At 37.0% G+C, this 27,842-nt stretch overlaps 1 protein-coding gene across 3 annotated transcripts in view; it reads left to right on the top strand.

The window, feature by feature from the left end:
- TUT4 (terminal uridylyl transferase 4) overlaps window positions 1-27,842 on the top strand; it is a 44,207-nt gene that overhangs the window by 9,902 nt on the left and 6,463 nt on the right. For all 3 annotated transcript variants that reach the window (XM_056498225.1, XM_056498226.1, XM_056498224.1), the window contains exons 3-27: window positions 659-822; window positions 4,188-4,304; window positions 6,343-6,520; window positions 8,682-8,770; window positions 9,629-9,680; window positions 10,244-10,313; window positions 11,232-11,358; window positions 11,801-11,920; window positions 12,301-12,522; window positions 12,668-12,842; window positions 14,183-14,925; window positions 15,394-15,544; window positions 16,132-16,218; window positions 17,598-17,701; window positions 18,038-18,095; window positions 18,190-18,293; window positions 18,674-18,763; window positions 20,661-20,774; window positions 21,910-21,987; window positions 22,372-22,549; window positions 22,912-22,959; window positions 23,045-23,127; window positions 24,505-24,620; window positions 26,238-26,398; window positions 27,395-27,492. In XM_056498225.1, coding sequence (XP_056354200.1) covers window positions 659-822; window positions 4,188-4,304; window positions 6,343-6,520; window positions 8,682-8,770; window positions 9,629-9,680; window positions 10,244-10,313; window positions 11,232-11,358; window positions 11,801-11,920; window positions 12,301-12,522; window positions 12,668-12,842; window positions 14,183-14,925; window positions 15,394-15,544; window positions 16,132-16,218; window positions 17,598-17,701; window positions 18,038-18,095; window positions 18,190-18,293; window positions 18,674-18,763; window positions 20,661-20,774; window positions 21,910-21,987; window positions 22,372-22,549; window positions 22,912-22,959; window positions 23,045-23,127; window positions 24,505-24,620; window positions 26,238-26,398; window positions 27,395-27,492 — 3,527 coding nt within the window. The remainder of the gene's footprint in view (window positions 1-658; window positions 823-4,187; window positions 4,305-6,342; window positions 6,521-8,681; window positions 8,771-9,628; window positions 9,681-10,243; window positions 10,314-11,231; window positions 11,359-11,800; window positions 11,921-12,300; window positions 12,523-12,667; window positions 12,843-14,182; window positions 14,926-15,393; window positions 15,545-16,131; window positions 16,219-17,597; window positions 17,702-18,037; window positions 18,096-18,189; window positions 18,294-18,673; window positions 18,764-20,660; window positions 20,775-21,909; window positions 21,988-22,371; window positions 22,550-22,911; window positions 22,960-23,044; window positions 23,128-24,504; window positions 24,621-26,237; window positions 26,399-27,394; window positions 27,493-27,842) is intronic.

Genomic DNA, 27,842 nt, shown 5'->3' with positions numbered 1-27,842 from the left:
ACTGGAATAATTTGCTGTGGATGTCTGCAGAGATGAGTGGCCTGTGACCAATGCATTGGCATGTGGAGGAACTGGCCCTGTGGCAGTGGGCTGAGTTTGGGAGCAGCAGCGTTGTGGAGCTCAGTGGCTGCTGCCTGTGGGCGAGAGGTGTCACGGAGCGTTCAGGTGTGACTCCAGCAGAGTCCAGGCTGAGGGCTGGGAATGCCTGCTCACTGCCTCTGTCAGTGGGGTCATTTGGGTGAATGTCTTTGACGCAGTTCTCTGACTTACTTCCTTAACAAAATGTGTTGTCTACAATAATTCTGTGCCTAATATTTATTGTTTCTTTTACAGTAGGGCATTGGGATCTTGTTGACTCTGTTCTGGATGACAAACAATTTAAGAGACTGAATTTGACTGAAACACAAAATTAATCTACCTTTTTATTTTGTGTTTTTGACAGTACTCTTAGTAGCAGATTAGTCTCTGAAGTATTTTTAAAATACTGGTTAATATAATGGAATGATTTTTAATGTTCAAGGTGATCTTGGCCAGTGTTTGGATAAAAAACTGGAATGTAGCTCTAATTTGTGTCTGGTTCTTAGCTGCTCTGTGGACTTAATTTTCTCTTTTCCTCTCCTTGAATTACTCTGAAGAACGTAACTGATTCTTGTTTTAGGTAAAATAAAGAATTCTGAGTCAACAAAAGAACATACCTTGGAAGTGGATTATTTAGAAAACACTGGAGTTATTGATGAATCCAATCTGACAGTTGAACAGCAACTAGGATTGAAACAAGCTGAAGAACGTCTGGAAAGAGATTATATCTCCCGACTTGAAAAAGTAGGTTGGGTTATTTATCAGATAAAAAAGAAAATGTGTGTCCTCTTTCATTACCATCACCATATTTCTGGTTGGGTGGTATTTCTACTACATCCTGCTGCTTCTTTTTCTTTCTCCTTAATAATGAGTCACTTTCTAATCTAAGATACTGTCTCCAGTAGTTGATTAGTTGTTCATCATGGCAGATGATATGGATTGGAAACTTGGTGTTCCTTTTGTGGCACATGTATCTTTTGCAGAACAGTATTTTTAAAATTTTTTAGATCTGAAGGTTTACAGTTCCAGTATTTAAACAGGATTTTATCTTAAAAGATTTAAGTCTGGTTCTCTGGAAATTCAGAATACAGGACTGAAAAGAACCTTGAGCTTTCTTTAGTGTATTACCTCTCACCAGTATATTGGAGATAACTGCTTAAAAATGTTCACCTAAATTGTTCTTAATATTGTCTCTAGTGAAACAAATGTTAAAGTCAGTGTAGGTAGCACAGAAGTTTTTGGTAATACCTAATGGAAGCATTTTGATCCCTCATATGCTGTCCAAGGAAAATAACCAAAAGTTTATTACTTCTTTTTCACACTATTCTGCACATGGGAAAATCATTCCCGTGATTTATTTTTTCATTCCTTCTTTAGGCCCTCTTTGTTCATTGGTCTTGGGGGTTTTTAGTTCCTGGTTCGTTCTTGTGCTTTTGTTTAGACACCCATTGTGTAAGCAGTGTTCAAAATTGGACGTGCAATTTCAGCTGAAGTTTTACATATAAAGAGGAAAGCTGGCTTCATCTTGCTGAAATACGGCATTTTTGTTTAGGGTCTCTGCTTTTTTAGCAGCAGTTGGCTTATGGTTGGAGCAGCAATGATTCCTTTTCTTAGGAATTGGTCCATCAGGTTTTCCCAGCCCTGCATGTTTTGCAGTTGATAATACCTAAGGAATGGTACCTTGCTGTGATATTACTTAGTTGGAGCTTATTTGTTCAATTTCTCTAACTTTTTGGGATCGCTGAAATTTTTGTCATTTTACATGTTCTGTATCCTCTTCCAAGTTAATATCTTTTACATTTATAGTCAGCACACCTTCTGTTGCATTTCCTACCTCTTCAACAAAAGTGTGGATATTTCTGCCCCCACAAGGACTCTGCTGAAGAACACTTGGCACATGCTTTTAGGTACGAGTGCTCTGAGGACAGTTCTCTCAGCAGTTTTGCTCCCACTTTACTGTTCTTTATTTAAATAGTATCTATGGTCTCCTTTTCAGACTGATACTATGACAAGTGACAAAGACTTTGTAAAACTCAAGTACAAGGTCTGCTGCTGCTTCTTCAAGAGCTAAGCCTTATCTTTAGGAAAGCAATCCTAAGATTTGGTTCGTGCAATTTGTTTGTAGCAGATCAAACCTCTGACCTGCTTTTTTCCCCCATGTGCTTATTAAAAATTTATTACAGTATTTTTCTGAATGCTAATTCTGACTGGTGTCTAATTCCTTGGCTTGTCTTATTTAGCCCTTTAAAGGTATTCTTAAGTTTCTCTATCCTGATGATCTGGAACCTTCCCGTTCTCTGAGTTCTTTAAAATACAACTGGCTCTTTTATACATTATCTCCTTGAGTATCCGAGGACAAATTTCATGAGACCTGGCTGATTTGGGTGCATCTATCTTACACAAGTAGCAGTCTGTACCTTTTCTGTCTTGTTATTTTGAGTTTTTGCCCTTTTCATTGGAGTTAAGCATAATTAGATGATTTTTAAAGTCTTCACAATAAAGGCAAAATAAAAGTTGTTACATGGTTCAGACTTCCTGGTAACATCTGTTAGGCATACTGCAGATCAATATTGTAAAGATATACAAAATTTTCAAAAATATTTTTACTGCTGATACTTACTTTATTATAAAATAATGGTAAAATATTTTTATCTACTTCAGTTATCGAGCATCAAATACTTGAATCTTCCCAGGTAGCTAGGTGTAACTAGCTAACTGAGTTGTTTTCCAAAAGGATGTTTAATTTCATCATACTAGGTATTTGTCTTAGAGAAAATAGGAGTAAAGAGAATTAGTAATTAAAGCAATATTTTAAATGGATATTTACTCTGTAGTGGGAGAGTATCAGACTGTTTTTTTTTTTCCAAAAGCAAGAGGTCAAGTTCAGTAAGTAGTAAGTGGAAAAACTTGCCCAAATTTAACAGTGGTTTAGGTTCCATATGGCAAATCAGATTTGTTTAACTGATCTGTGGTCCACCTCAGTGTCTTAAAATGGTGTTCATTCATTGTTGTGTCACTGTTGAAACATCTGGTGTTTTCAGTATTCTTTTTGGGTTTAGGTAAATATAGCTGTATTAGAATTAGGATGAAAATTTTAAAGTAAATGTTAAAGTTTTTTTTCTCTCCCAGTTACTGTAGTAGTCTAACAAGTATGGAGAAAAACTAAAGTGTTTTTTTTTTTTTAGCCCTTTTGTCTCTGCAGTGAGCTTTTCGAAAGGTTTTCAATCTCTGTATCTGTGATCTGTTTGATCAAGAAAATACAATTGCAGGATGAGAAAGATAAAGTGGATTATTTGGTAACAGCCCCTTCTGTTTGCAGAGTCCTTTCTGCCTTTTACTCCAGCAGGTCTTAATGGTTTCCTGGCTGAATAAACTCCATGGTATCCCCTCGTGAACCCTGGAGAACAGGTTCCCTTCTTCCCCATCATCTCTGGAGGTTTGGCTGTCTCTTGCAGGCTTGGGGATCTCCCCAGCAGCCACTCTCCATTTGTGTAGTCCATCTCTGCCAGCCTGTCTGTGAAAAACGTGCTTGTTCTGCAAGTGTATCCAATTCTGAGCATCCCAGAGCATTCATCAGAGCGGAATAGCATCAGCCCTTTGCAGAGGATCCCACCTGGGCTGAGCACAGGGATTAGGAAGAGGCTGTGTTGCCCCAGGCTGCCTGGCCACACCCTTTGTGACAGGGCTGAGCCGCTGCCCTGTGACACAACAGCAGAGCTGGACATGGCTGAGCTGGTGCCATTTCCTCTTCAGAGAAAGGCGGGGAGATGCTGGGATTTATCCAGTAATTAAAAGCTTCACCTGACACGGGAATGGCCTTTAGGTCAGCCTTAAGAAGCATAAACTCTTCAGCCTTAATCTTACCTCACTAAATTTACTGAGAAATGTAATACTCAAGTCATCTCACTTCTTTCCCTCGCTCTCCCCTCTTGCCATAAAGGTAAAAATCCATTTCTGCTTGTTTTTTGAAGATTGCTTAATGTTTGCAAAGCACCTTGACATTAAAAGTGTTACATAGTAGTTAAATGCAGTTTATTAATCGAAGAATTGAGTTTTTCAGGCACTACTGGTAGAAATATTTGTTTAAATCTATGGCAATTTTTTCTCAGCGCTCCCCAGAATACACCAACTGTCAGTATCTATGCAAACTCTGCTTAGTCCACATTGAAAATATCCAGGGAGCCCACAAGCATATTAAGGAAAAACGTCATAAGAAAAATATAATGGTAAGTTAACAAGATTATGGCTATTTTTTTCTTTCTTTTCCTCCTCTGTTTCTTAATTTTATTTTTAAAATTAAAATGTTTTTTTGATACGTGGTTTGTTTTCTTTGGTCATGTTCATTTAGGTGAAAGTTTGTGTGCTGAGCAGAGATCCACAAATTTCTGTTTTCTGTTTAAGAGGAAAGGCTTGATGATTTGTCCAGGCAGAGAGGAAAGGGTATTTTGGTTATTGCTTCTGAATTAGTGTCTCTGAGTAGTGGGCAGTTCATCATACTAGTAACAAAATGAAAGGTAACTTAGGTGAGAAATATATAATACATAAAAATATATTCAGTTTTTCTGTTTTCTGAAAATAATGCCATTGGTAGCAAAACCTCCAGGGTTGATGGTGAGGCTGGGGATGTTGTTTTTATGTTGGCTTTTTTTCTTTACTTTGGCGGACTTGTGAAGTTCAGAAGAGTTATAGGAGGGAAGGATTCAGTTCACCCATTATGACTCTGGGTTTATTAATGCGCTTAATATGAGAAACAGTTCCAAGGCTTACAAAGAGAAAACCAGTTCCCTTATCAGGTACCACGGTGCTATGGTTTGCTCTAAAGAACTGTTACATGCAAGAAATCCAATAAAAGGTGCACAGATTTTCTTGCCAGCCCATTTTTGTAAATGCTGATGAAGAGCTACAGATTCCCCACTATGTTGAATTTTGTGATTTAGATGGTTAAAATTACTCTTTCTATAACCATTTCCCAAAATTCAGTCAAATTGCTTTCATATGTTTCCATAGATTTCTTGCCATACTTCTGTTTTTCATTAATGCTCTAATTCTACAACGTGTACAAGTCATCACCTGGAAGACTCCAAATACCATAAGTCCATTAAATCTCACAAAGTAACATTTTTACATTATGGTCAGTGATAATTTGTAAAGGATTCTGGTTCTCTCATGGTCTCCTGAATTGCATCATACTTAAAAAATGAGTCAGGCCTGTGATTGATCTATAAACACTTTCTTACCATGCTTTTCATCTGGGCGTGAAGATGAGAATTGAGCAATGAGGTTTCTTTAGCACTGACTGGAATTCTGGAGGACAGGGAGCAGTTTCACTTATTAACACTTACCTGAGATAGCTTTATGTTGTGTGCAGCATCATGGTGATACCTATGTAACGGTCTTAAATGTTACTTCATAAAATGCTCCTGTTTACAGCTCTGTGAGATACATGACAATCAAATAAGCTCAGCAGCAGCTGTGGTTTCCTAACTGAAGAAAAATCCTAATGTGATGACATAAAAAAACTCCATACTACTTCAAAAATGCTCATATTCTTTCTTACACTAATTTTGTTTGGATAAGAACAGAAGAGTTGAGAGTTTCAGCCTAGAATGAAACAAACATTTTCATACTGTCCTGTGTTTTCCAAGTGCGTATTTATTTTATGGTTATTATTTATTTCAGTAATATCTTTCATGTAGTTGATGAATTCATGAAAAAAGGGATTGTTGTACTTAGTCCCAAATTACTTGAGTCCTAAATGACTTGATGCATCTGACATGTTCTTGCTGTTGGATTGGGTGCACTAAATCCAGTACTTTCTGGCACCAGCTGTTTAAGCAGTAATGGCACTCAACTTAGAAAATTCCCTTGGAGCTAGGAATACTTTTTCTGCCTCTGATATCTTTCCTTCAAGTACAATCCACTCTGAAAAAATCCATGTGACTTTTCCAGCTCAGTTACTTTTATTATGTAGGAACAATTACAGCTTTTTATTTTCTTGGATGAATTTTACTTCAGAACTATCAGAAAATGTGGTTCAGAAATGGACCATCTGTGAGACAGCATTCTCTGTTTTAAACACTGAGTATCTGCTCTCATTCCTGGGACCACACTATTTTATTTGCCAGTTAGGCCAGGCAGAGTTCCTGCCTTTGGAAGTGTTTAGTCGGGACGCAAACAGCATGTTCCAATATCATACAGCAGTAAGAGATAGCCTTTTCCTCTTAAAATACCAGTTTTTACTTATTTCATCCACCAATTATTCAGGAAAAGCAGGAAGAGAACGAGCTGCGGGCGCTCCCACCGCCCTCGTCTGCACAGTTGGCTGCTCTGAGTTTCACTCTCATCGAGGCAGCAAATGAACAAGGCATCTCAGATGAGGACTTCAGAATTCGGCAAGAAATTGTAAATGAGATGGAGAAAATTATTCAACAGCCCTTACCAGGTATTCATAGTATTCTCCATTTGCTTCAGGTGAAAATGTTTCATTATTTTTGCATGTATATTTTTGATACCTTCATTAATGGTGAATGAGTGCATTTGGGGTTAAATTATCTTGATAGTGTACAATATTAATATATAGAGACTTTTTAATATAGGCTAGCAGTTGATTTTAAAAGAATTAACAAATGTATAAAAAGAGGACAATATGATTGTGCTTATTTGTCCTTCTTTCTGATGCATTTATCGATCCTCTTTAAAGTGGTGGGATAACATAACAACAAGGATAATATTTGACATTTGCTTCTTTGCATTGATTTCACATAATCTCCTTTAGTTAATACACTGGGAGTTTAAAATCAGATTTTTGAAGCCGCAGTGATGTTGACTTCGTGCTAACAGTGGTTTGGTGTTGAGTGCATCTAAGCAGAAGAAAATACTAATCTCGTTGCAAAAAAAAAGTTTTAAATTTTTAATTTCATCTATATTGGAATCAAGTGCCATTCTATACAGTTCATTTGTTTCAGAAATACCTTTTTTCACCTTTGTTCTTTAAAAATACAGCTGTAAGAAAGATTTTGTTATACGCAGGATGATCAGCTTTAGTTTTAAGTGCTCTATGAAGTATCTGCTTAAATGGGAGGTGCTGAATAGAATAGAAGGGGTTTGTAGGGTGAAGGTTTGCTAATCTGTTTGTTCTCTAATAAGTGGCTCCTAGAGCAAATTTCTATTCTGGAACTCTAGGGAGTTTTCCACTGGTAGTGGGAAGCATAAGACAAAGCTTTTTCACACAACATTTTTACATAAATACTCAGAAAAATTATTGTTACTTTGGCTGTCTTGTTTGGACTGATGAGCTTCTATGGAGGTGTAGGAGTAGTGGAAGGGGAGTCTAATAGTAAATGACAGTTTGTTATTCTCCTTTTCAAAGCCAGCTATGTTTTAGTGAATGTTTTCCTAAGTTGTAAATTCGAAAAAAATTATTTCATGCGCTGTGTAGAAAATATCTGATCTTCTGGCATGATTTTCTCTTGAGCTCACATTAGAACTATGCAAAAATTCTTACTACTATGATAAGCCATTGGAAGAAATTGCAAATTATTATTATTAACCATTCAGACTTTCATTCTGAGAGGGCTGGTTTCTAAGCAGTGAAAATAGGCTTGAAGCTATGTATGTGTAAGATCTATTTTCTCTTAAGAGTAATTTTGTTGATGTTTCTGATTGAGTTTGGTCAGAACACACATAAAGGAAGACATACAAGAAAAACCCTCTTTGCTGTGAGAGTGGTTGAACACTGGCACAAGTTGACTGGAGAGTTTGTGGACTCTCCATATGTGCAGAATTTCAAAACCCAACTGCACACAGTGTGGACAACCTGCTCTGGGTGACCCTGCTTGAGCTGAGTGTTGGATTTGGGAAGGATTGAGAGCAGTCTCATTTTTCAGCTGATTTAAGTATGGGAGATACTAATTTCTATTAAAGCAAAATTTTCATCTGCAAAAATTTTATCATGAATTAGGATAAATTATTGTTTATGGAATGGGGTGACATTTCTCATATTATTTCTGAGTAGGTGCTTCCTAGTTAGTTTAGATCTGTTCTGCATCTTTTCAGGTAACTATTAACTGAAATACTGAATGGACACTGTATTCTGTGCCTTGGATTATATTGAAGTTATGCTTTATATACATATTTTGTGGTGAACTCTGTGCTGGAACTTGCTGATGGAATCAACAGATTGGTGCCTCATTCAGGAGTCTGTGAGACAACAAAGAATTTTGTAATTGGCTAAGTGCTGCAGTGAAATCAAGCTGTACTTAACAAAAGCTGTTACATAAAATCCTACACTGAGAGGGTGACAGTTATTGTTACTTCATATTTAATTTTATGTTAAAAACAAACAGAACTAAAGCTGCATTGCAAAAAATCTTTAAAACAGCTTGGAAAATGTCAGACATTTGGTGGTTACAGTATTTGAATTTGTTTTCCTGTGATGCTGTGTTATGGAAATGCCTACCCTTAACAGGAGCGAGAAAGGGGTTCAGTGTTATTAATCTGGGAATGCCACTTGTGAGGTGCAGTATCTAAAGCAAGGTATGCATCATCCACTAAAGAAAAACTTATTTTCTAACTGTTAAATAATTATGTTTCTCTCTCTCCAGACTGTTCCCTGAGGATGTATGGCTCCTGTTTAACTAGATTTGCTTTTAAGACCAGCGATGTTAACATTGATATCAAATTCCCCCCTAAGGTGTGTAAATATTATCTTGTATTAACTAAGACTAGTTTTTAAATCAAGGACATCCACATTTATTTCTATTCCATTGCCTTCATCTTCTTTTGAGGCACATGCTGTTAGCATATGACAAAGCATCTAATCTTTGATTTGGAGTCAGCTGTGCTGTGGAGGAAGTTTTCATTGCTCTTTAGATAACTTTAATTCTTGGGTGGTTTTTTTTGTTTTGTTTTGTTTTACAGTCTTATGCTAGACTTCTTCTGAATTCTTTTTTGAGTAAGCACTGAAACAGTATGGAAAGGGTTGACTTGGCTAAGTGAGCTTCTATTAGTTCACGATTCAGACTGTAAACTCTTGTAGGTTTTGACTCCCCTTCACTTTTAAAATTTGGGATAAAAGTGATGTTCTTTAGGTAATGAAGTTGTTGGTTCATGTTTAGTGTGTGATATTAGCAGCAATTCTTGATAGACACTCAACTGCTGCACTTGCATATGCTTTAAAATGATAACCTTTAAAAACCCCTGGGAAAGTCTTGACATTAAATTCTTTATTGCTGTCCATTTCTAGTAGTATACATTGACAATGAAATTGTTGAATATATGGCAAGTGCTTTTATTTATCCTGTTAATGCAGAACTAGAACAGAAGTGTTTACTAGAGCTGTAGGCTGAAGGAAAGCTGGCTGTGAAGTTTACTGGCACCTGTTTTCATGGTGTAGACAGGTACAGTTAACTTTTTCATTAATACTGACACATTATTTCACTTTTTTGAAGGACACAGAGTTACTAGTTTTGCAACACAAGTAGTTTGAAATAAAACATAAAAGAAAATACTAGTCTCAGTAATGCAACCTGCTCTAATTTTGTCATTGTAGATGAGTCAACCAGATGTTCTGATCCAGGTGCTTGAGATCTTGAAGAACAGTGGTGAGTTTTAGTTGCATCTCATTTCTGTTTAACATCCCATCTGCTGTGTAGTTGTTTTTATGCTCAATTTTTCTGTAAACTTAGAAAAATTGGTTGGTTTTCAACCGAAGTATCTGGGCGGTTTTTATGAATGTGATTTTTATGAACACCAGTGCTTGTGTGAGTGAGAGATGAGAAATGAATGAGGAAGAGAATGTTAGCCCCATTAGTCCAGTTCAGGTTGCCAGATGTTGGGGCAGTAGTGTCAGATGCCAAAGCAAAAAGTTTTAACTTTTTGTAGGATGAATTCTAAGCAATAAACTCAAAAACTGCTCTCCACTTGCATGTGTACATGAGTGAGAGCTGTTCCAAAAATTGTAGCCTTGTGGTTCTGTCAGGAACACAGCCTGGCTGTGTGATACTGGTGGTAAGCATCAAAAGTGACCAGAAAATATTGGTACTGCTTAGCTATGCAGCACTTAATTTGAGTTGTTCTGAAAAATCATGGTATAAATATAATAATTTTAAAGACAGAATTGGGAAACTTGAAACAAAGTGTGTTTTTTTTCTCCCTCGTCGCTAAGCTGTCTACTCAGATGTGGAGTCGGATTTCCATGCCAAAGTTCCTGTTGTCTTTTGCAAAGATGTTAAAAGGTATGTGTGACTGACATTAAAAAGTTTTTAATGAGCTACTGTGCTTGTTCATAACAGCTGATTGCCTGCACTCCTGACAAGAAGTATTACTGTCACATTCAGCTTATGTTTGTATTAAAAGGGAGTTGCTCATACACAGAAATGTAATCTAGAAAGAAAGCTGCTTTTTTTTTTTGTGCTACACAGAACTCCCTGGGTGTAGGAATCTGACATTGCTGTTCTCCTTTTACTTAACTGGGGGAAAAGTAGAGTTGTTTTCAGTTATTTAAATTTTTGCCAGCAGTTTTAAGCCAAGGCTTTAAAAACATTTTATAAGATACACATTGCCAGAAAGGACACATCATCTGACAGTTTCAATAAATTCCTAAGAAGTAGCAACCTCCAAAATGAAACACGATTTCTTGACTGGCCAGAGGTATGGACTAAATCTGGTGAAGTAAATGCTACAAGAGTGGGCTTGTCTTTTTCTATTTGTAACAGAATAGAAAAAATTGTTCTGAGAAACTAAAGGAAAGTTTTTAGAGGAGCTGTTTTATGCTTTTACCAACTTTTAATGTGCAGCAGGTGTGGAGTGTTAATTAATTTATTAATTTAAGTGTTTGGAATGTAGGCAATATACTTGGCTATTGAATTGTGCATGATAATGTTATTAAGTAACAGCAGAACTTAAAGCAAATTCTTAATGCTGTACTTTTGGCTGTAATGAACTCCTGTAAGTTCTAGATGCAGTCAATAAGTTGATAGTAAAAAAATAATGATATTCTGTAGCTTTTTGTTTTAAAAATTCAGGTTCTTACATAGGGAGAAACTGATGGCTTTTTTTATTGCAGTGGGTGTGATGCCCCACCTCCCCCTGCCCCAAGCATCATCTATATCACAAAGTGATAACCCTTTATCTGTTCTGCATTGTGATTGCAGTGGTTTGACGTGTAAAGTAAGTGCTAGGAATGACGTGGCTTGCCTTACAACTGACCTGCTGGCTGCACTTGGTAAACTGGAGCCTGTCCTGATTCCCTTGGTTTTGGCTTTCCGCTATTGGGCTAGAGTAAGTGATTTAGTTATCCTCAACACTTCTTTTTATGCACTGTCTACAATATAGTTTGTAATATACCATAAATATGGTTGTAGAAAGGACTTTGTGCCACTGCTTCACCCCACCTCCATACATGAGATGCTGCTGTACAATAGCACATTTCATAGTTGACTGCAATTCTAGATGCAAGCCTGTCCCACAGTCACAAAATGTGATCAAACTGGAAAGAATAATGTGTGATAAGATGGTATTCCTTAAGGCACTGTATAATGTGCTACAGTTTGTATTTTGTCTGTAAGTAGCATGGCATAACCACTGCAGTTTCTGAGATACAGCATTTTGTATTTCACTCTCATATGTTTCTTACATTTCTTTAGTGTTTCTTCTTTTATGTTAGATTGTAAACTAAAATTCTGGTGTTACATCAGAAAAGTAATTATTTATTTTCTTACAGCTCTGTCACATTGACTGTCAGGCTGAAGGTGGGATTCCCTCGTATTCCTTTGCCTTAATGGTGATATTTTTTCTTCAACAAAGAAAACCACGTATTTTACCATCCTATTTGGGCAATTGGGTGAGTGATTTGGTAATATAGTAGCTTCATTATTAAATTGTTGGCATTTTTTCTGCATTCTGCAACTTCATAAAAATGCAGAATTTGATTGCCAAAGAAAATTATAAATAAAATCATTGATACTTAATGCTCACACAGATGATGCTTGATGATTCTGAAGAATTTTTAATAGGCACTTGTAGCAGGCTGTATAGTTGTATCATCTGTGTTTTGGAGAAAAGGCAATTATTTTCTTCTTTATTTCTCTGAATTTCTTTCTCTGACATCTGTTATTCTTGAGGGGTGTGAGTACCACAGTAGTCAGTGTTACATTTGCTGAAAATTGTTGGTTGTATGTATTATGTACAGTCTTGTTTCAGAGCCACTTTAATTGTTGTTAGATTGAAGGCTTTGATTCGAAGAGGCCAGATGACCACCAGCTGAAAGGGGTGGAAGATGAAGAATTTGTAAGGTGGGAGTACAAACCACCCACAAATGGTGCAGCGAAAAACTCTGTTGGAGCAGAAAGCAAAGCTAAAGTTGAACAACAAAAAGGTGGTGGCAAGAAGGCAACAAGCTCAGAAGTGGACAACCAAAGCAATGCGAAAGAGAAACATGGGATTGTAAGTCCTGACTTTATTTAGTTGAAAACCATTTGCTGTCTCTCATCTTTTTTTTTTAAACATTGATGTTGGATGGAGTCAGGACAAAAAAAGGGGTAATATTAATTTCTTATTGCAGTTGAGCACTTGTGTACATGTTTTTCAGTCTCTCTTAGCATTCAAAACCCCTCACCAAGTTTCACTGGGGCAACTGTGGTTGGAACTTTTGAAGTTTTACACACTGGAATTTGCTTTGGAGGAATATGTCATCAGCATACGGGTACAAGAGCTCTTAACCAGAGAGAATAAAAACTGGCCTAAGAGGCGAATAGCCATTGAAGGTAGGCTGGCTGGTCCCTTCCCACTTCTATAGTCATTCTGCATTAGCATCTTTATTTGCTTAACTTGCAAATCTGTTACAAGAATCTGGACAATAAGTTTTTTAAATATGTATTTTGTCAGCTATTTAGTGTCTTTAAAGACAAGTTTTCTCTGTCTGAAAAGCAGGGAAAGTCACTGAGTTACAGAGAAATGTATGACATTCTGAAATTACCTTAAGAATAGAGAATTTGGGTATTTGAGGAAGGCTGAGAAACCATGTAAGGTGATACTTTTTTATAAAAGCATGAATAATGACTTTTGAACACTTTCTAGAGATGTTGCTGAAGTGGCTTATCTGTAACACTTGAGGCGATGGAGAGGACAAAGAATCATACAGACAGAGAATGAGGTACAGAGGTACATTGAAGGATGAGTCAATAAGGTACAAGAAGAGTAAGAAGGAAAAGTAGAACAGAAAAACAAGTAATGCATTCTCAAGGCACAGGTTGAGTAGTGGATGTTGAGATCACTCCTGTGACTTTAATTTCCTCTCCCAATTCTTTTCTTCAATTACTTTTAGGTAGAGTTTAGAAAAAGTAGGGAAGTGTTTATTCAACATGTGGGATGTAAGGTGACAGGACAAATCATTGAGGAAGAAATGAGAAATAATTTAAAAAACCCAGATTGCATTCTGGTTCTGGCACGTACTTCACGTGCTGTTGTTGGGTTATTTGTGATGTTGTTTGCTTTATGTTTTTTACTTCTCATTTTTGCCTTTTTTTCTGATGTTAAGTTTGTAGCTGATGTATGAAGTTACAGAATCTCAGTTTGGTACTATCTTCCAGGCAAACTTGTAGCAACTATGCAGGAAAACATTGGTGTAGAAATCATTAGGAAGGACTAAGAATGGATCCTGGTGAGATTGGTTCATACAATCCTTACATCCTTAATATCACTCTTAGACAAATTAATTTCTTAAGAGAAATGAAAAATCCTTCTTCAGTGGAGGAAAAAAGGGTTCTGGCTGGCCTCTATTTATTTGCCTTTGTATGTTTATTATAATTTCTAGTTTAGAAATTGGCCATAATATAATGGTACAATATACCCATGGTTTTCTTTTTTAGTAACACTATTTAGAATTGTTTATGATAGTCAGCCATTTGTGGCTGCACATGGGTATGTTTTGTGTGGAAGAATTCTGAAAAAACTTGTGGGTGTTTCATTCTCTAAGTATATCCAAATGCAGTTCTGGATTATAATATAAGAATCTCCTTAGCTACCCTGTAATAACTTAGGGATTTCAGCCGCTTTGTGAAATGTAGAAGTTAAAGATTAATTACGTTGCTCTTTTTCTTCCCAGATCCTTTTGCACTAAAGAGGAATGTTGCACGAAGTCTAAATAGCCAGATGGTATTTGAGTACATCCTGGAGCGATTTAGGACAGCATATAAATATTTTGCATGTCCACAAAGTAAAGGTGGGATTAAATCCAAGCCAGATACCAAGAAAAAAGAAAAAGGGAAAATAAATAATAAGAAATCCACAAGATCAGAAGATCCTGTAGCAAACTGTTGCCTTTCACAAGAGGAAAATGTTGTAGATAAAGAAGTTACAGGAAGTGGATGTAACATACCAGAGAATGAAGTTGAATGTAATCAAGTGGAAGAAGCTGTAGCCAAAAGATGCACTTCCCACAACACGGACTCTTTGCTACTTTTAACATTGGACTCTAGCTATGAAGAAGACAAAGAAGAAGCTTTATCCCTTATTCCCAATGAAAGCTGTGAACTAAAGGAAGAATCACCTAAAGAGAGGCATGATTTAGAAATTTCAGTGTGTCTAACTGAGGGTGAGCTTAGCCACCACTGTAACTGCAGTGCACGTCAGCCTGATGACACCAATTCCAGTACTGAGTTTTCTGATGCTGAAAGTAGGCAGAGTTTGGTGACAGAGTCGTCTTCACAGACCACGTGCACTGGCACCCCAGCTACCTCGGCCAGCTGCAAAGCAGGGCTGGAAACCCAGGATCTCAAAGAGGAAGGCAGACTCTCAACAGAAGAAATGCATTATGTGTTTGATAAGTTTATTTTTACTTCAGGAAAGGTAAGTACTGCTGATCATGTATCACTGGGCCATTACTTTTAAGTCACTAATCTAAGAGTGGGTGGATGGTGGGATTCCCACAGTGATTGTTTCAGTTTGGGTTATGGATGGGAGCTCTGGCCTTTGTAGAGTACCTGTTATTCAGCTGGAAACCCTACCCTGTGTGGCATTTGGATTAGTCTATTTCCCTCATCGTAAGCTTTTTGATTTCTACACAAAAAAGTCTGGGTTTGTTTCTGGTTATTTGTGGGTTATTTCTGCCTTTCCTCTCCTTTCTTGTAGAATTTCCAGTTGCTTTTAGGCACTGTGAGAACTAAATGCAGCTTGTTGGGAGGTGTTCAGTTCTTTGTAGAGGCTCTGTTGTTAAATGTCATATGTTAAATGTTCTTGTTTGCTTAGAAATGTTAGGTCTGCTGGACTGTCTTAAGTGCACAAATAGAATTTTCCTTTTTTTTCCCCCAAAAAAAGCCACCAACTATAGTATGCAGCATCTGCAAACGGGATGGACATTCCAAAAATGATTGCCCAGAGGATTTCAAGAAGATTGATCTAAAACCACTACCACCAATGACAGACAGATTTCGGGAAATACTTGATATAGTGTGTAAAAGATGTTTTGGTAAGTTCAAAAAGTGTTTGTACTCCACTCTATATTGTGATCTGGGAGAAGTAAAAATTCTAGGGTTAAATTGCTTATTTTCAATTATTCACAATTCAGTAGGAAGAAGCTCTTCCAGGTGCCCTAGGCTCCAAAGGATGAATATTTTAATTTTCAGAAAATCCATGGCTGTGATAATTTATAACAGATTTGAGAAACTGATGTTATATGGGATTTTTCACTGGATTTTAAAAAAGCTACCAGTGTACCCAGGAATCAGGCTCTGGGCAAAATGAATTTTTGTGCTTATCAAATTCTATGGAATATTTTGGGGGGCTGTGGTGGGTTAACCTTGGCTTGATGCCAAGTGCCCACCAGATTGAAAAATTGAATGTCTTGGAATAAATCCTAAAGACTCTAATATAAAAAGAAAACCACAGGTTTAAGGAAAGCAAACATAAAAAAAAAACAAAAAAAAACAAAAAAAAAAAAAAAAAAAAAAAAAACAAAACAACCAAACCAAACCATCCAATCTTTTAATTAACTGAAAAAGTTTCTTGAGATGCTGAATGTCATATCTGACTGTGTTTTAATTTGTTTTTACTTAGATGAATTATCCCCTCCTTTATCTGAGCAACAAAACAGAGAACAAATACTGGCAAGTTTGGAGAGATTTATTCGAAAAGAGTATAATGGTATGTAACCTTAGGTAGTGATTCTTGAGAATGCTTTCTTCAGTTATGTTGTCCAGAACATAAAGATGTGGCTTGTCTCATTTTATTTTCTTTGCTTGAAGCAGAGGCATCTCTTTTCCTTTCATTTGTAAAGCTGTCTTGCAGGCTTCAGCATTAAACATCCCTTCATGCTATTCCATGGAAACATCCCTAGAGTGGAGGAGGAGCTGCCAGATTAGTAATGCAAGCACAGGACTGCTCCAGTCAGGCCAAGAATAAAGTTTGGTTGGGTTTAGTGTTAGCTTTGGTCATAAGCCAAGTACTTTTGTTGCCTAGTCACCAGTGCTTGAGTATCTTAGAAATCTTAATGAGTTGATCTTCACATCTCTTATATAAAACAAGCAAAGGTGTCTCACTGCAGTGATGGAAGTCAAGGCACAGAGATGCCAAATTATTGTTTTTTTGTAGGAGGTGCAAAACAGTGCTAGAGCCAGTACCAAATCCAGGTCTCCTGAATTCCAGTCCATGGAAGGCCATTCTGCTGTAGCTGACCTGTTATCAAGGAATTGGGAATTCCATCCACTGGCTGTGCCTCCAATTACTGGCAGCAGCTGAGGATTGAGACCTGTTACATAGCCTTGAAAGACTTAAGGTTTAAAGTTTAGGAAAGAAGGCTGGGAATAGGTGTTAGATGTATTTTCTTAGCATTAATTTCAATTGAACAGATCAATGTATTCTTTGCAGTTAGGAAAGAATTTGTTTTAACGAAGTAGTTTTGCCATCCAAGAATGAAAATACTTAGTAATATTGTGTTTCAAACAAAAATGTAAACAAAGCAATTGGAAAAGAATGTTCCATAAAGTATTGTAATCTTACTGCTTGTATCTTCTTGAATAGTATGTTATGATTGCAAAAACTCATTGCCTATCTTTACCTAGTCATAGGAAAAATATGCAACCTAGATAAACTCCAGTGAGACCAGAAATATTACTTTGGCTACCCTAGGAGTAGCTCTGTCTTATCTGTGGGGTAAAGCTGTACTGGTGACTGGGTTTGCACATTATTTGGATTTATTAAAAGCAGGAAAGTGCAGTTGCATACCGCAAAGCATTGCACAACATATAGAGATGCCATTTAATGATTATAGTAACTATAAGATACTTCAGTCATAAAAAATCACATTAAAAAAGTCTTTATCCTGCCTTACTTTCTGTAAATAATTTCTGATGTGTTGTGCTTCCTCCTTTATCAAATCTGAGGTCTTTGAAGTAACAGTGTAAGCTGTCTTTAAGCTCATTTTATGGGCACCTGCACATCGCAGTTAAGCAATATTTAATACTGAGCACTTACCATTCAACTGTAAAAGAATTTACCTTTTTCTTGTCTATTCTTTTGATCAGATAAAGCCAGGCTTTGCTTATTTGGCTCCTCAAAGAATGGATTTGGATTTCGGGACAGTGATCTAGATATCTGCATGACATTGGAAGGTCATGAAAATGCAGAGGTAAGAGTTTTGAAATTGATAAAATCTACTATTTTAAATTCAGTTAAGATTTCTTTACACAGGAAAGGTAGGATTTGCTACTTGCATATTGGCTTGTTGCACTGCACAACTGAAGCAATCTCCAGCCTGTTTTACTTTTAATGCCTCATAGACACACAGTGTGCTATAGATGTCAACACAGAGCATAGGAGTTTGTATAAATTGATGTACTGGCTTAATGCTTGCTCCTTTTTGTACATAGACTTTTCATCTATGAAATATATGTCATAGTAAATGTGCTTGTTGGAATAGGATCCATGTTTTAATATCTGAAGCTGTGATCTTTGTTTTTCCTAGAAATTGAACTGTAAAGAAATAATAGAAGGTTTGGCAAAAGTTCTTAAGAAGCATCCAGGTAGGTACTTTAAAGTATTATTTGTTTTGCAGTTAAATTTTCTATAAATGTTGTTAATGGAAATGTTTTATGTACTAAAGTGTTGCTTCCCCAGGTTTGAGGAACATCTTGCCTATAACAACAGCCAAAGTGCCTATAGTAAAGTTTGAACACAGGCGGAGTGGCTTGGAAGGAGATATCAGTTTATACAATACACTGGTGAGCATCTGCTTGTGTCCTTTTGTGTTCAAAGAAAGTGTTTTAGCTGTTTCTATCTTACCCAAATAACCTTTTGAGAGAATAATTTTGAAACCAGAATGAAAATGCTTTTGTGTGTTTGTGTTTTTCTCCTACATTGTTTAAACTCAGTGGCCCACACCCTCAGCCTGACCCAGGCAGCTGTGTATGACCTGATGGCAGAACAGGTTACAGCACAGAAAGTCTTGTTTTGGGTATACTTCAGAAAATCCACCATGGCCTGTGTGCCATCATGAATAGTGCAGCTCATTCCAGCCTTCACCTGACACTGTGTAATTGCACAATTTCTTACATGATTGGCTCACCTTGATGCCAGTTTAATTTTTTTTCCCTTTTTCCAGGCACAGCATAACACAAGGATGCTGGCTACCTACGCAGCTATTGATCCTAGGGTGCAATATCTGGGCTACACAATGAAAGTTTTTGCAAAGGTAATATAAAAAAAAAGGTACATATTTCTACAATACAGTGTTTTCTGCTGTAGGCACTTAGTTTGCCTTTTGCCAATACCAACTGGAGAGGAGACAGCAGCATGCTGTTGATATGAAGTGCACTTTCTTAAGCCTACTGTGCTCCATCTGACTGTGTGTCAAAATCAAATCCTGGTACCTTCTGCTATCTGTTGAAAGTTTTCTGTGTAAGAGGAAGCTGACGAAAGCAAATAACTTTGCTTTTCGTCTTCAATTTCAAACCACCTGCAATTATAACAAACAGAAAATCCCATCCAAGCCCCAAGCAAGACTGGAAAAATTGGTAACTGTAAAGTGTAGGGGAATGTGGATGTGCATGGGCTTCCCAAGTTTTCATATCTGGGACCAGCCCAGAGATTACTGCTGCTTTCTTTTGGCACGCTTGCCTTGTTTGACATAGTATAAAAGTCAGGATTAGGTAGGTATGGGGAGATGAACGAGTGCCTGAGCCTCTGTGATGTGCCTAGGACATACACTTGACTTTAAGAGTTTGGAAATGTCAGATCTTCTGCATCTTTTGTTATGATATTTTATCAAAGTGTTATACTATACAGCCTTTGATAATTGAAATGTGGCATTGCTTTTTGTTCAAGCTGCAGTATTAAATACATCACATCCAAAGAAAGCATAGTGGAACAGGGGCAAATAAAAAATGGCTTATAGAGAGTGCATCATGCTACCAGATGTTCATGTAATAAAATATATCAAGATGAATAAAATAACTTTGTGCCAGAATGGAATGGACACATTCATTATACTGTCACTGAGAATAGCAATGACTTTTTTTTTAAAATGTGGTCACAGTAGTGCACAATATTGCCATGTCTCTTCTGTATCCAGATTAAAAATGCCTTGCATTGATAATAATGAATCTTAAATATCTTTTTTGTAGCATTGCATACTATTGTGCATGTTCTAAAAATATTACTGCAAAGATGAAATGTACAAGTTGTGGGATATACACTCCTGAATGTAAATGTGTGGAAGTGACTTTGTAGCTATACAAATACTCTGTTTTTAAGCAAAATGCCTCCTCCTCTGTTTGCATTGGCAGAAAACCCAGGAACAGCTGTCACTGCTGCTGCTAATGTGAAAGTAATTTGCGAACCCTGTTTTTCCAGCCCTAGGAGGTTAAAAATGCGTTGTTTGATATGACACAGGCTCGAAACACAGGATAGCTTAGAAGCAGGTGCTATGGAAAGGTTATACTGTAATGAGATACTCAAGCATAGTAAGGTAATTTACTGATCAGAGTCACAGAAAGGCTTGGGTTGGAAGGGACCTTGAGCTCATCTGGTTCCAGCTCCCTGGCTTTGTCAGGGGTGTTTGTTTTGCACTGTGTTGTGCAGGCTGCACCATGGTTTAATTAGGTATGTGTATGTTTGCTAGCAAAATGCCACGTATGGCCTGCACTGCCAGTACAACGTGGAAGTACTTGCTGTTAATGAATTATTTTTTTAAGGGGAGGGACAACCAAAATAATAAGGAATCACAGAAGCAGCTCTTGCAGCATGAGTTAAGGAAAATTAAATTTTATGGTATTGAAACCTGGGATTTATGTTTTGGGGGTTTTGGTTTGGTTTTGGTTTTTTTCAGTTTGGCACATTATAAATTTTTTAAGGTATTTTGGCTATGAAAAGCTTTTCTGTTTATATGTTAGACAAATTATGCTGTGGATTTGCCAGATGGCAGTTGACTCTTGGGTACATTTATTTTTCAGGCTTCATAAAACAATTTTTAATTATGAGGTGAATGTATTTGCTGTTACTTAGGGGGTTTCTGTTTGCCCTCTGACATTGTTGTGAGTCTTGAAGAGTAAACTGTAAATTCAGCTTTTGTTTTAAATGTATTTTTTCAGCGCTGCGATATTGGTGATGCATCCCGTGGTAGTCTGTCTTCATATGCCTATATTCTTATGGTTTTGTACTTTCTACAGCAGAGAAATCCGCCAGTTATTCCAGTTCTTCAGGAGGTAGGTTCAGAAAATGAGGCTATGAGAATAGATGCACTTCTTCTTCAAGCCAAATATGAGAAGTTTGGGATTTTAGGATCAGAGGGGATAAATGAAATATGGGGCCCTTCGATCAGCAGATTCTTAACTCCTTCTTGGTTTTAGTAGGCAAAACTAATCAAGAAAATTAGATCAAAACTGGGAGTCTGTTGTGCCTAATATCTGCTATTATATTTACTTTGGGATTTTGGTCTTACGATGATATTTATATGCTGAACAGGATAGAAAAAAATTGGCAGGTGGTATGGAGAGAAGGGAATTGTAATTATGAGACTGTACCAGATGCTCTTGAAATCTGAGTCCAGCTCTTCAACCAGTTATTGTCAGAAGCATTATTTATTGCTCAACACTTTATCTGTAAGAGAAAAAGTTTATTTTATTATTTAATGAGGGGAAAATAAGATAATTGATGCTTTGATACAACTTTAAAGAAATATTTCACATGTGCCAGGAAACTTAATTAAGAAATCAATGTTCTGCACCCCCATTGTACGGGTGGGGAGAATATAATTATTCAGCTATCTGCCTCTTCCTGGATACACTCTGGAACTCCCAAGCACATCTGAAAATTATCCCTTTCTGCCTCTTTTGGTTTCTTTGTGCAAGAGGAAAATTGACTTAAGCATTGCAGTTGAGACTCATAGACTTTCTTGCTGATACTTTAGTATCTGATACTTTAGTAGTGGTTGGGGATTTTTATTTTACTGCTACCCCAAGAGTGCATTTAAATAACAGTGGAATTTCCCCTTGGTTGTGCTAAAGTCAAAATGTAATAGAAATCATATAAAGTCTCCTTAGAGAATCTGTGGGCAAGAGAGATGTTGGAATCTTGACAAGGTAATTCAGTCATGTTTTCTTAGTTGCAAAGAACAAGTAAAAATTAAATATCCAGATAATTTGAGAGGTTCAGCAACAGTGCAAAAAGACTTACAAACATTTTACCAATGGGAAATTCTGTCTGTATAAGAAGTAATTGTTACAATTAAATAATTTATATATATATATATATATATTTTATTTTTTTTACCAAAAGATCTGCAAGTATTGTACAGTGACTTTGAATTAGAGCAGTAACCATCACTCTCTGTTCTGGCAGATATTTGATGGCAAACAGATTCCACAAAGAATGGTGGATGGATGGAATGCGTTTTTCTTTGATGACATGGAAGAATTGGTAATATTCTAATTCCAGAAGAGTAGCTAAAATTTAAACCTTGCTTTTCAGGAAAAGTAATAAATTTTTAACAGTGTAATATATAAAAGATTAAATTTATTAATTAATTAAACTTCTATATCTGCAGTGTTGCAACTTCCCAAATGAGTCCTGTTTTGCTAAAATGAGTTTCTTTTGCTTGGTTTATTTTAAGTAATTTCTAAATAACATAAATTAGGAAAAATACTTTTTATTCTTAACAATAGTCTAGGTTTAGTCTTAACTGTAGTGATTTAACCTTACTTTAACCAAAAGAAACCATTCATAGCAGACATAGAGAGGTATTTCAGGAGAAGCAGTGCTGCAGTAAGTGTAGATGAGTAAATTGTCTTCAACTGCATGCAGAAGAAGCGTCTGCCTTCTCTGGGAAAGAACACTGAATCTCTTGGAGAGCTCTGGCTGGGGCTGCTGCGGTTCTACACTGAGGAATTTGACTTCAAGGAATACGTGATCAGCATCCGGCAGAAGAAGCTGTTAACCACCTTTGAGAAGCAGTGGACATCCAAATGTATTGCCATCGAAGGTACTCCTCTGCTGAATTGAGTTTCCATTCATGAGTGTTAGAAACTCTGTTGCTTGAGAAGCTGTTCTCTTTGCACAGGATCTTTATGTGAGGAAACTACAGTCGGTGTTTTAAAAGAAACATTAATTGTTTGCAAGTCTTACAGCTCACAAAATTGATGAGACTCATAACTTTTACTAAATGTCAGAGAATTGTTCTTCTTACTGTACTATGGTTAGTCACAGTTTTAAAACTCTCAGCGTTGCTTTGCTATAATCTACTCTGTGAATGCATTTAAAATGGAATTCTCTGCATTAAAATAAAAATTTCTGTTGCAGTATATTTTTTCCAACTCTGATCTTTTTTCTCCTTTCTTTGTACAGATCCTTTTGACTTGAATCATAATCTGGGTGCTGGAGTCTCTAGGAAAAGTAAGCTATTTATGTCTACTATTGATTAATGTTCACTGAATTGTGCCTTTTCTATTGTTTTTCAATAACTGTCTTTCTTCAATAGTGACCAATTTCATAATGAAGGCATTTATCAATGGGAGAAAATTATTTGGTACTCCATTCTACCCAGCTGTTGGAAGAGAAGCTGTAAGTTCTCAGAGTTTTTAGTGTGTTTTTTAATTTTCTTTGTCCACTGAATTGATGCAGATGTCATGTATGTATTTATCAATTCGATATGTACAATATGTGTAATTATACTTTGTCTGTATTAGATGTATAGCTTAGTATTGGGCTCCTGGAATTCAGAGGAGTAGTTGGATGGGTGTTGGGTATTACTGGCAATTACTATTGGGGAAAGTAAGCTTAATTTGTGTTTTGTTTTTTATAAAAACTCCCACTGTATGATGTTAAGTATTGTAGGAAACTGCAAATTTGTCTCTAAAACCCAGAAACATATCTAGGAACTTTACTGGCTCTTCATGTAGGTAAAGAAAACAGATCCAAGAGATGTTCCATTCTTTTTATTTTTCCAGTTGGTGGAGATAGTAAGAATTTCTGCTTAAACAAGGAATAGGATGATGATTGATTATTTTTTTTAACAGTTGATCTTTAAAATTTGCATAGTGAGTCAGGGTGAGGATTGTGTTTATGCAATAGCATTTTGGAGAAAGTATTGCTCTGTGCTACAGGGTCCAGTCATTGATATGTAAGATAACTATTTTTTTAAAAATATGAGCAAATAAAATACTGTAATTAGTATTTTTAAGATCAACAGAGAAAGGCATTTTCTGAAACAGTTTAGAAGACTGTTCTCCCAGTGGCTTTTAACAGAACTTGAGTTTCTAAAGGATTTTAAAAATCTTTTGAAAGCTTTTAATTCCCTTCATCCTTCCCTGTCTTCTCTTTTCCATTTGCTTGCTTTATCTGTGTTTCTTTTCCTGAGTTTGTACCTCTATTTCAGTCTTTCAGGCAAGATAATACTTTCACAATATTTATGTTGCTCAGAGGCTGTAAACTGTAGCCTTTGTGCTGACACACATCAGAACTGCAGCTGTCCTGAGCAAATTCCAGGGGATGGGAGTGATACAGGTCAGTCTGCAGATGCTCCATCTGTTTCCCACCTGAGCTGTGTTCTGTCTAAAGGGATGTAGACATGTCATCTGGGAAGGGACATTGGCTGCTTTGGAAAGCACACAAGCAGTGACTCAGATACCAAAATAGATCTTCTGCAATAAATTGCCCTCTGGAGAGCCTTTGGGGAGGCAAAAGGTGGGCAGCAGGCTGGAGCCTGGAGAAGCTGTTCTGCAAATTCAGCCCTAAGACCAAATAGCCCTTTTTAGCTAAAACTGCTCTATATCTCTGAAAAAGCTGCCATTATCCAGGGGAAGAAAAGGACCGGATATAATCTCAGAAGTGGTAACATTCAGGGAGCAATAAGAGATGAAAGCTGACAATTTGACTTTTATTCCTCAGACTTGTAAGTGAATGCTTTATATATTTTATCTGTCTGGTGTGTTTTGATAGGAATACTTTTTTGACTCAAAAGTGCTGACAGATGGGGAATTGGCACCCAATGACAGATGTTGTCGTGTCTGTGGAAAAATTGGTCACTACATGAAAGACTGTCCAAAGAGGAGGAGGTAAGTAATACACAAACTATCATTAAATCTTTGAGATTAATTCATGAGGGATTTGGATATTCGAAGATTTAATGGAAATTAAAAATTGCTAAATTGCAGAGAAAATCAAAGTTTCATATCTGATCCTCAATTTCCTTTCTTATTTTTTCTTTTTTTAAAACAGTTTCTGATCCCCTCTTTAAATCTGAAGTGTTTGTGGAAGCACATAGAATAAAATCAACAGTCTATAGCGTGTTAATATGTGGTTAAGCTTAACTTAAAACTTAGATCACTAAATTATCTTTTTATAGTGTAAGCATTCAGATGGTAAACATATCACCCGGCTGCAAAATTCTTCATGTGTTAAAATGGATTTCCTGTAGTGATCATGTTCAGGGGACAGTGTTGAATTTGAATTATTCTGATCTGATAATGCACACCTGCAAGGCAGGTAAAAGTTAATTTCTTAAACTCCAGGATTAGTTAAAATGTACACAGTTAAAGTGCATTTCTGTAACATCATATTAATGCCAGTCACTTGGTGATCTCACACTTGTACATTAATTAATCAGGAATTTTGGGTTCAGGACTCCTGCAAAAGGAGTCCCAGAACATGTAGGTCAATGTTTTCAAAGAGAATTTAGTAGGAATTGACTCCTCACTTTTTACAGCTTTGGCTATTTAATGACCCACTCAGCCTAGATTGTCTGACTCCTCCTAAAGCCTGTTGAAGCCCTTAGAGTGCAAATTAATCTGGGCTTTTTCATATGCTCCCTATGTTCAGTTGTCTCCTCCACAATTCGTCAAAGGATTCTTGGTCTCTTCCTGCTAAAAAAATCTTTATTTACAGCCTTTTATTCAGTCAGCAGAGTTCAAGATTCATGAAAGTGCACTGGAACCCTGTGGTCACAGGTGGACTATTTCTTTCAGATGCTCTCTGTACAAGTATTAGTACATGGAATTGCATCAACTCTTTCCCTACATCTGTCTCAGGAAAAGAAGTTGTGATCTGCTCTTCACACAAACTGCTGCTACAGCACAGCCAGACAGAATCTCTCTCAGATTGTATATACAGCTCACTAAATAAAATTATTATTTAACAATCCTGTAGATATCTTGTGGAAAAAGACCTTGACTTCTTGTCTGGGTTCCTGATCACTAGTTCTCCTGCTGTATTAGAGCTGAGTGCTTGAAAGAACCTCAGTGCCTTGTTGCACATCCTGTCTGGGCTCAGACAGTGACAGAGAAATGTGCCCTGTCCAGTGAGGGGGAGATGGTATGAATGAGGTACAGCTCACTTGTTTTGGGTATATTCTAACTCAGTGGGATTGCTGCATAGAGCTGCCACCCAACTACCTGGCAGGCTAAGCCTGCTTAACTGCAGGCAGAGTTCTGCCCTAATACAGTCAGACAGCTTTTGGACAAGTCTGGGGAGCTTCTAACTCCATTAAGTTTATACAGGCTGTTAACCAGCCCAGAATCTGAAAGTGTTTTTTGGGATTCCTGAGATATTTGTATTCTGGTACAGATGTTGGTTATGTAACCATTCCCTTTGAACACAACAGTACAACAGCTCTACAGGGATTATGTGTTTGTGTGTGTGGTTTTGTGATATTGCTAATAAAAATTATTGTTCAGGTTGAAGAAAAAGGAGAATGAGAAAGATGATGAAAAAGAGGTGAAAGAAGATGACAGAGAAACAAGAGAGAAAAGGTGTTTCATCTGTGGGGATGTGGGTCATGTTAGGAGAGATTGTCCTGAATTCAAACAAACCCGTCAGAGAAATAATAGTGTGCCAGGTAAGTTTATGTGTTAGGATAATTTAAAAGCTCTGAGATATCTTTTCTCTAGGTTTCTGTACAGACTTGGTAATTATCTCAAAAAAAAAAAAAAAAAAAAAAAAAAATCCTGTTATAATAATGTTTCAGTCATCGAAAATACAGCTTCTAGTTCTGTGTTACTTTTCTGCAAGGGGAGCAGCGTCTCCTGAAGAACAGTCTTTGCATGGGTGGTAAAAATGTTCTCAGCAGTAAAATACAGTGTACTTCAGGGTATTGCATAATTTGTCTTCCACTCACAATTGGTTCATTTAGAAGTAGCAATAGTAATTATAGTAACAATAGTAATAATAATAATAATTGAATGCATTTCCTCTTCCAAATGTTTCTCAAATGTTAGCTAACCCTCCATCATCTGTGAGAGGTAAGTAAATGTATTTTCAGCAAAAATCAGTGCTCTTTCAGTAACACTTCAGAAAAACCATACAGATGAATTAGGCTAAATCCGGGTTTCAAATTACTGATAGTACTGAGAGAAGATTAATTGCAAGCTCATTCATATTAGGCCCTTGGGTGCCTGTAATGAATGAAAAAGTGGAGGAAGCATTCATAAGTGAACTTCTGAAGAACCTTGCTTCTGTGTTCTGTTATCCTTTAGTCTTTTTATTTAGTTTACTTTCTTTGCCCAGAAGTTTCTGCTGTCACTAATGCTATTTAAAATGCCACTGCTTACAGCAGTAATATGGAAACATATATAAAGTAGAGCTCCAGCCTGATAGCAAGGTGAGCCTTGTTCCTGCTAGACTTTGTTTTACTCAAAAGTAGACTTTGTGTTTAGCTTCTGTAGCTATTAATGTTGTCTGCTGCCAGTAGAGAGAAAAGTTTCCACTTAAAGAAGAGGAGAGGTGAAAGTGCTTTACCTACTCTGTGTCACATGAGAGTTAAGGTGTTGCTGACTCCCAGTTCTCATTATTCTCTCACTCTGTGGGTTTTATTAACACTGTGTTCCTTGATCAGGCACGCAGCTGGTCCGGAGCATGGTCAATTCCCAGCTGGTGGCTGTGGGCCAGCAGCAGGTGGAGCGGCCCCTGCGTACCAGGCAGTCATCAGAATGTGTAAGTGCTGGGAGCAGGGGACTGCAGGGAGCAAAGCTCTAGCAAACCAGCCATGCTGGGAACAGGTTTGCATGGCTTTTCTCAACAGATTCTGGACTTGATCATGACAATGTTGCACTCTGCCAGTTAGTGGAACTTTGATTTATTGTATTGTGTCTTGGGGAGCATTTATGGTTTTTCGATATGGAAACCTCATTGTCAAGTTTGATATGAGATACCTTGTGATTCTGAAAGGCCAGATTAAGCTAGGATGCTTTTCAAATTCTCATTCTGGCGGTGTTCCAGAGTTAGTAAGGGAGGTAAAGCATAGCTCATCGTTAAAATGCTGGAGACTTAGGTTAGTCACAACC

This window comes from Oenanthe melanoleuca, chromosome 8 (genome assembly GCF_029582105.1).
Source record: "Oenanthe melanoleuca isolate GR-GAL-2019-014 chromosome 8, OMel1.0, whole genome shotgun sequence".
Lineage (NCBI taxonomy): Eukaryota > Metazoa > Chordata > Aves > Passeriformes > Muscicapidae > Oenanthe > Oenanthe melanoleuca.
This window is presented reverse-complemented; position numbering and strand designations above follow the sequence as displayed.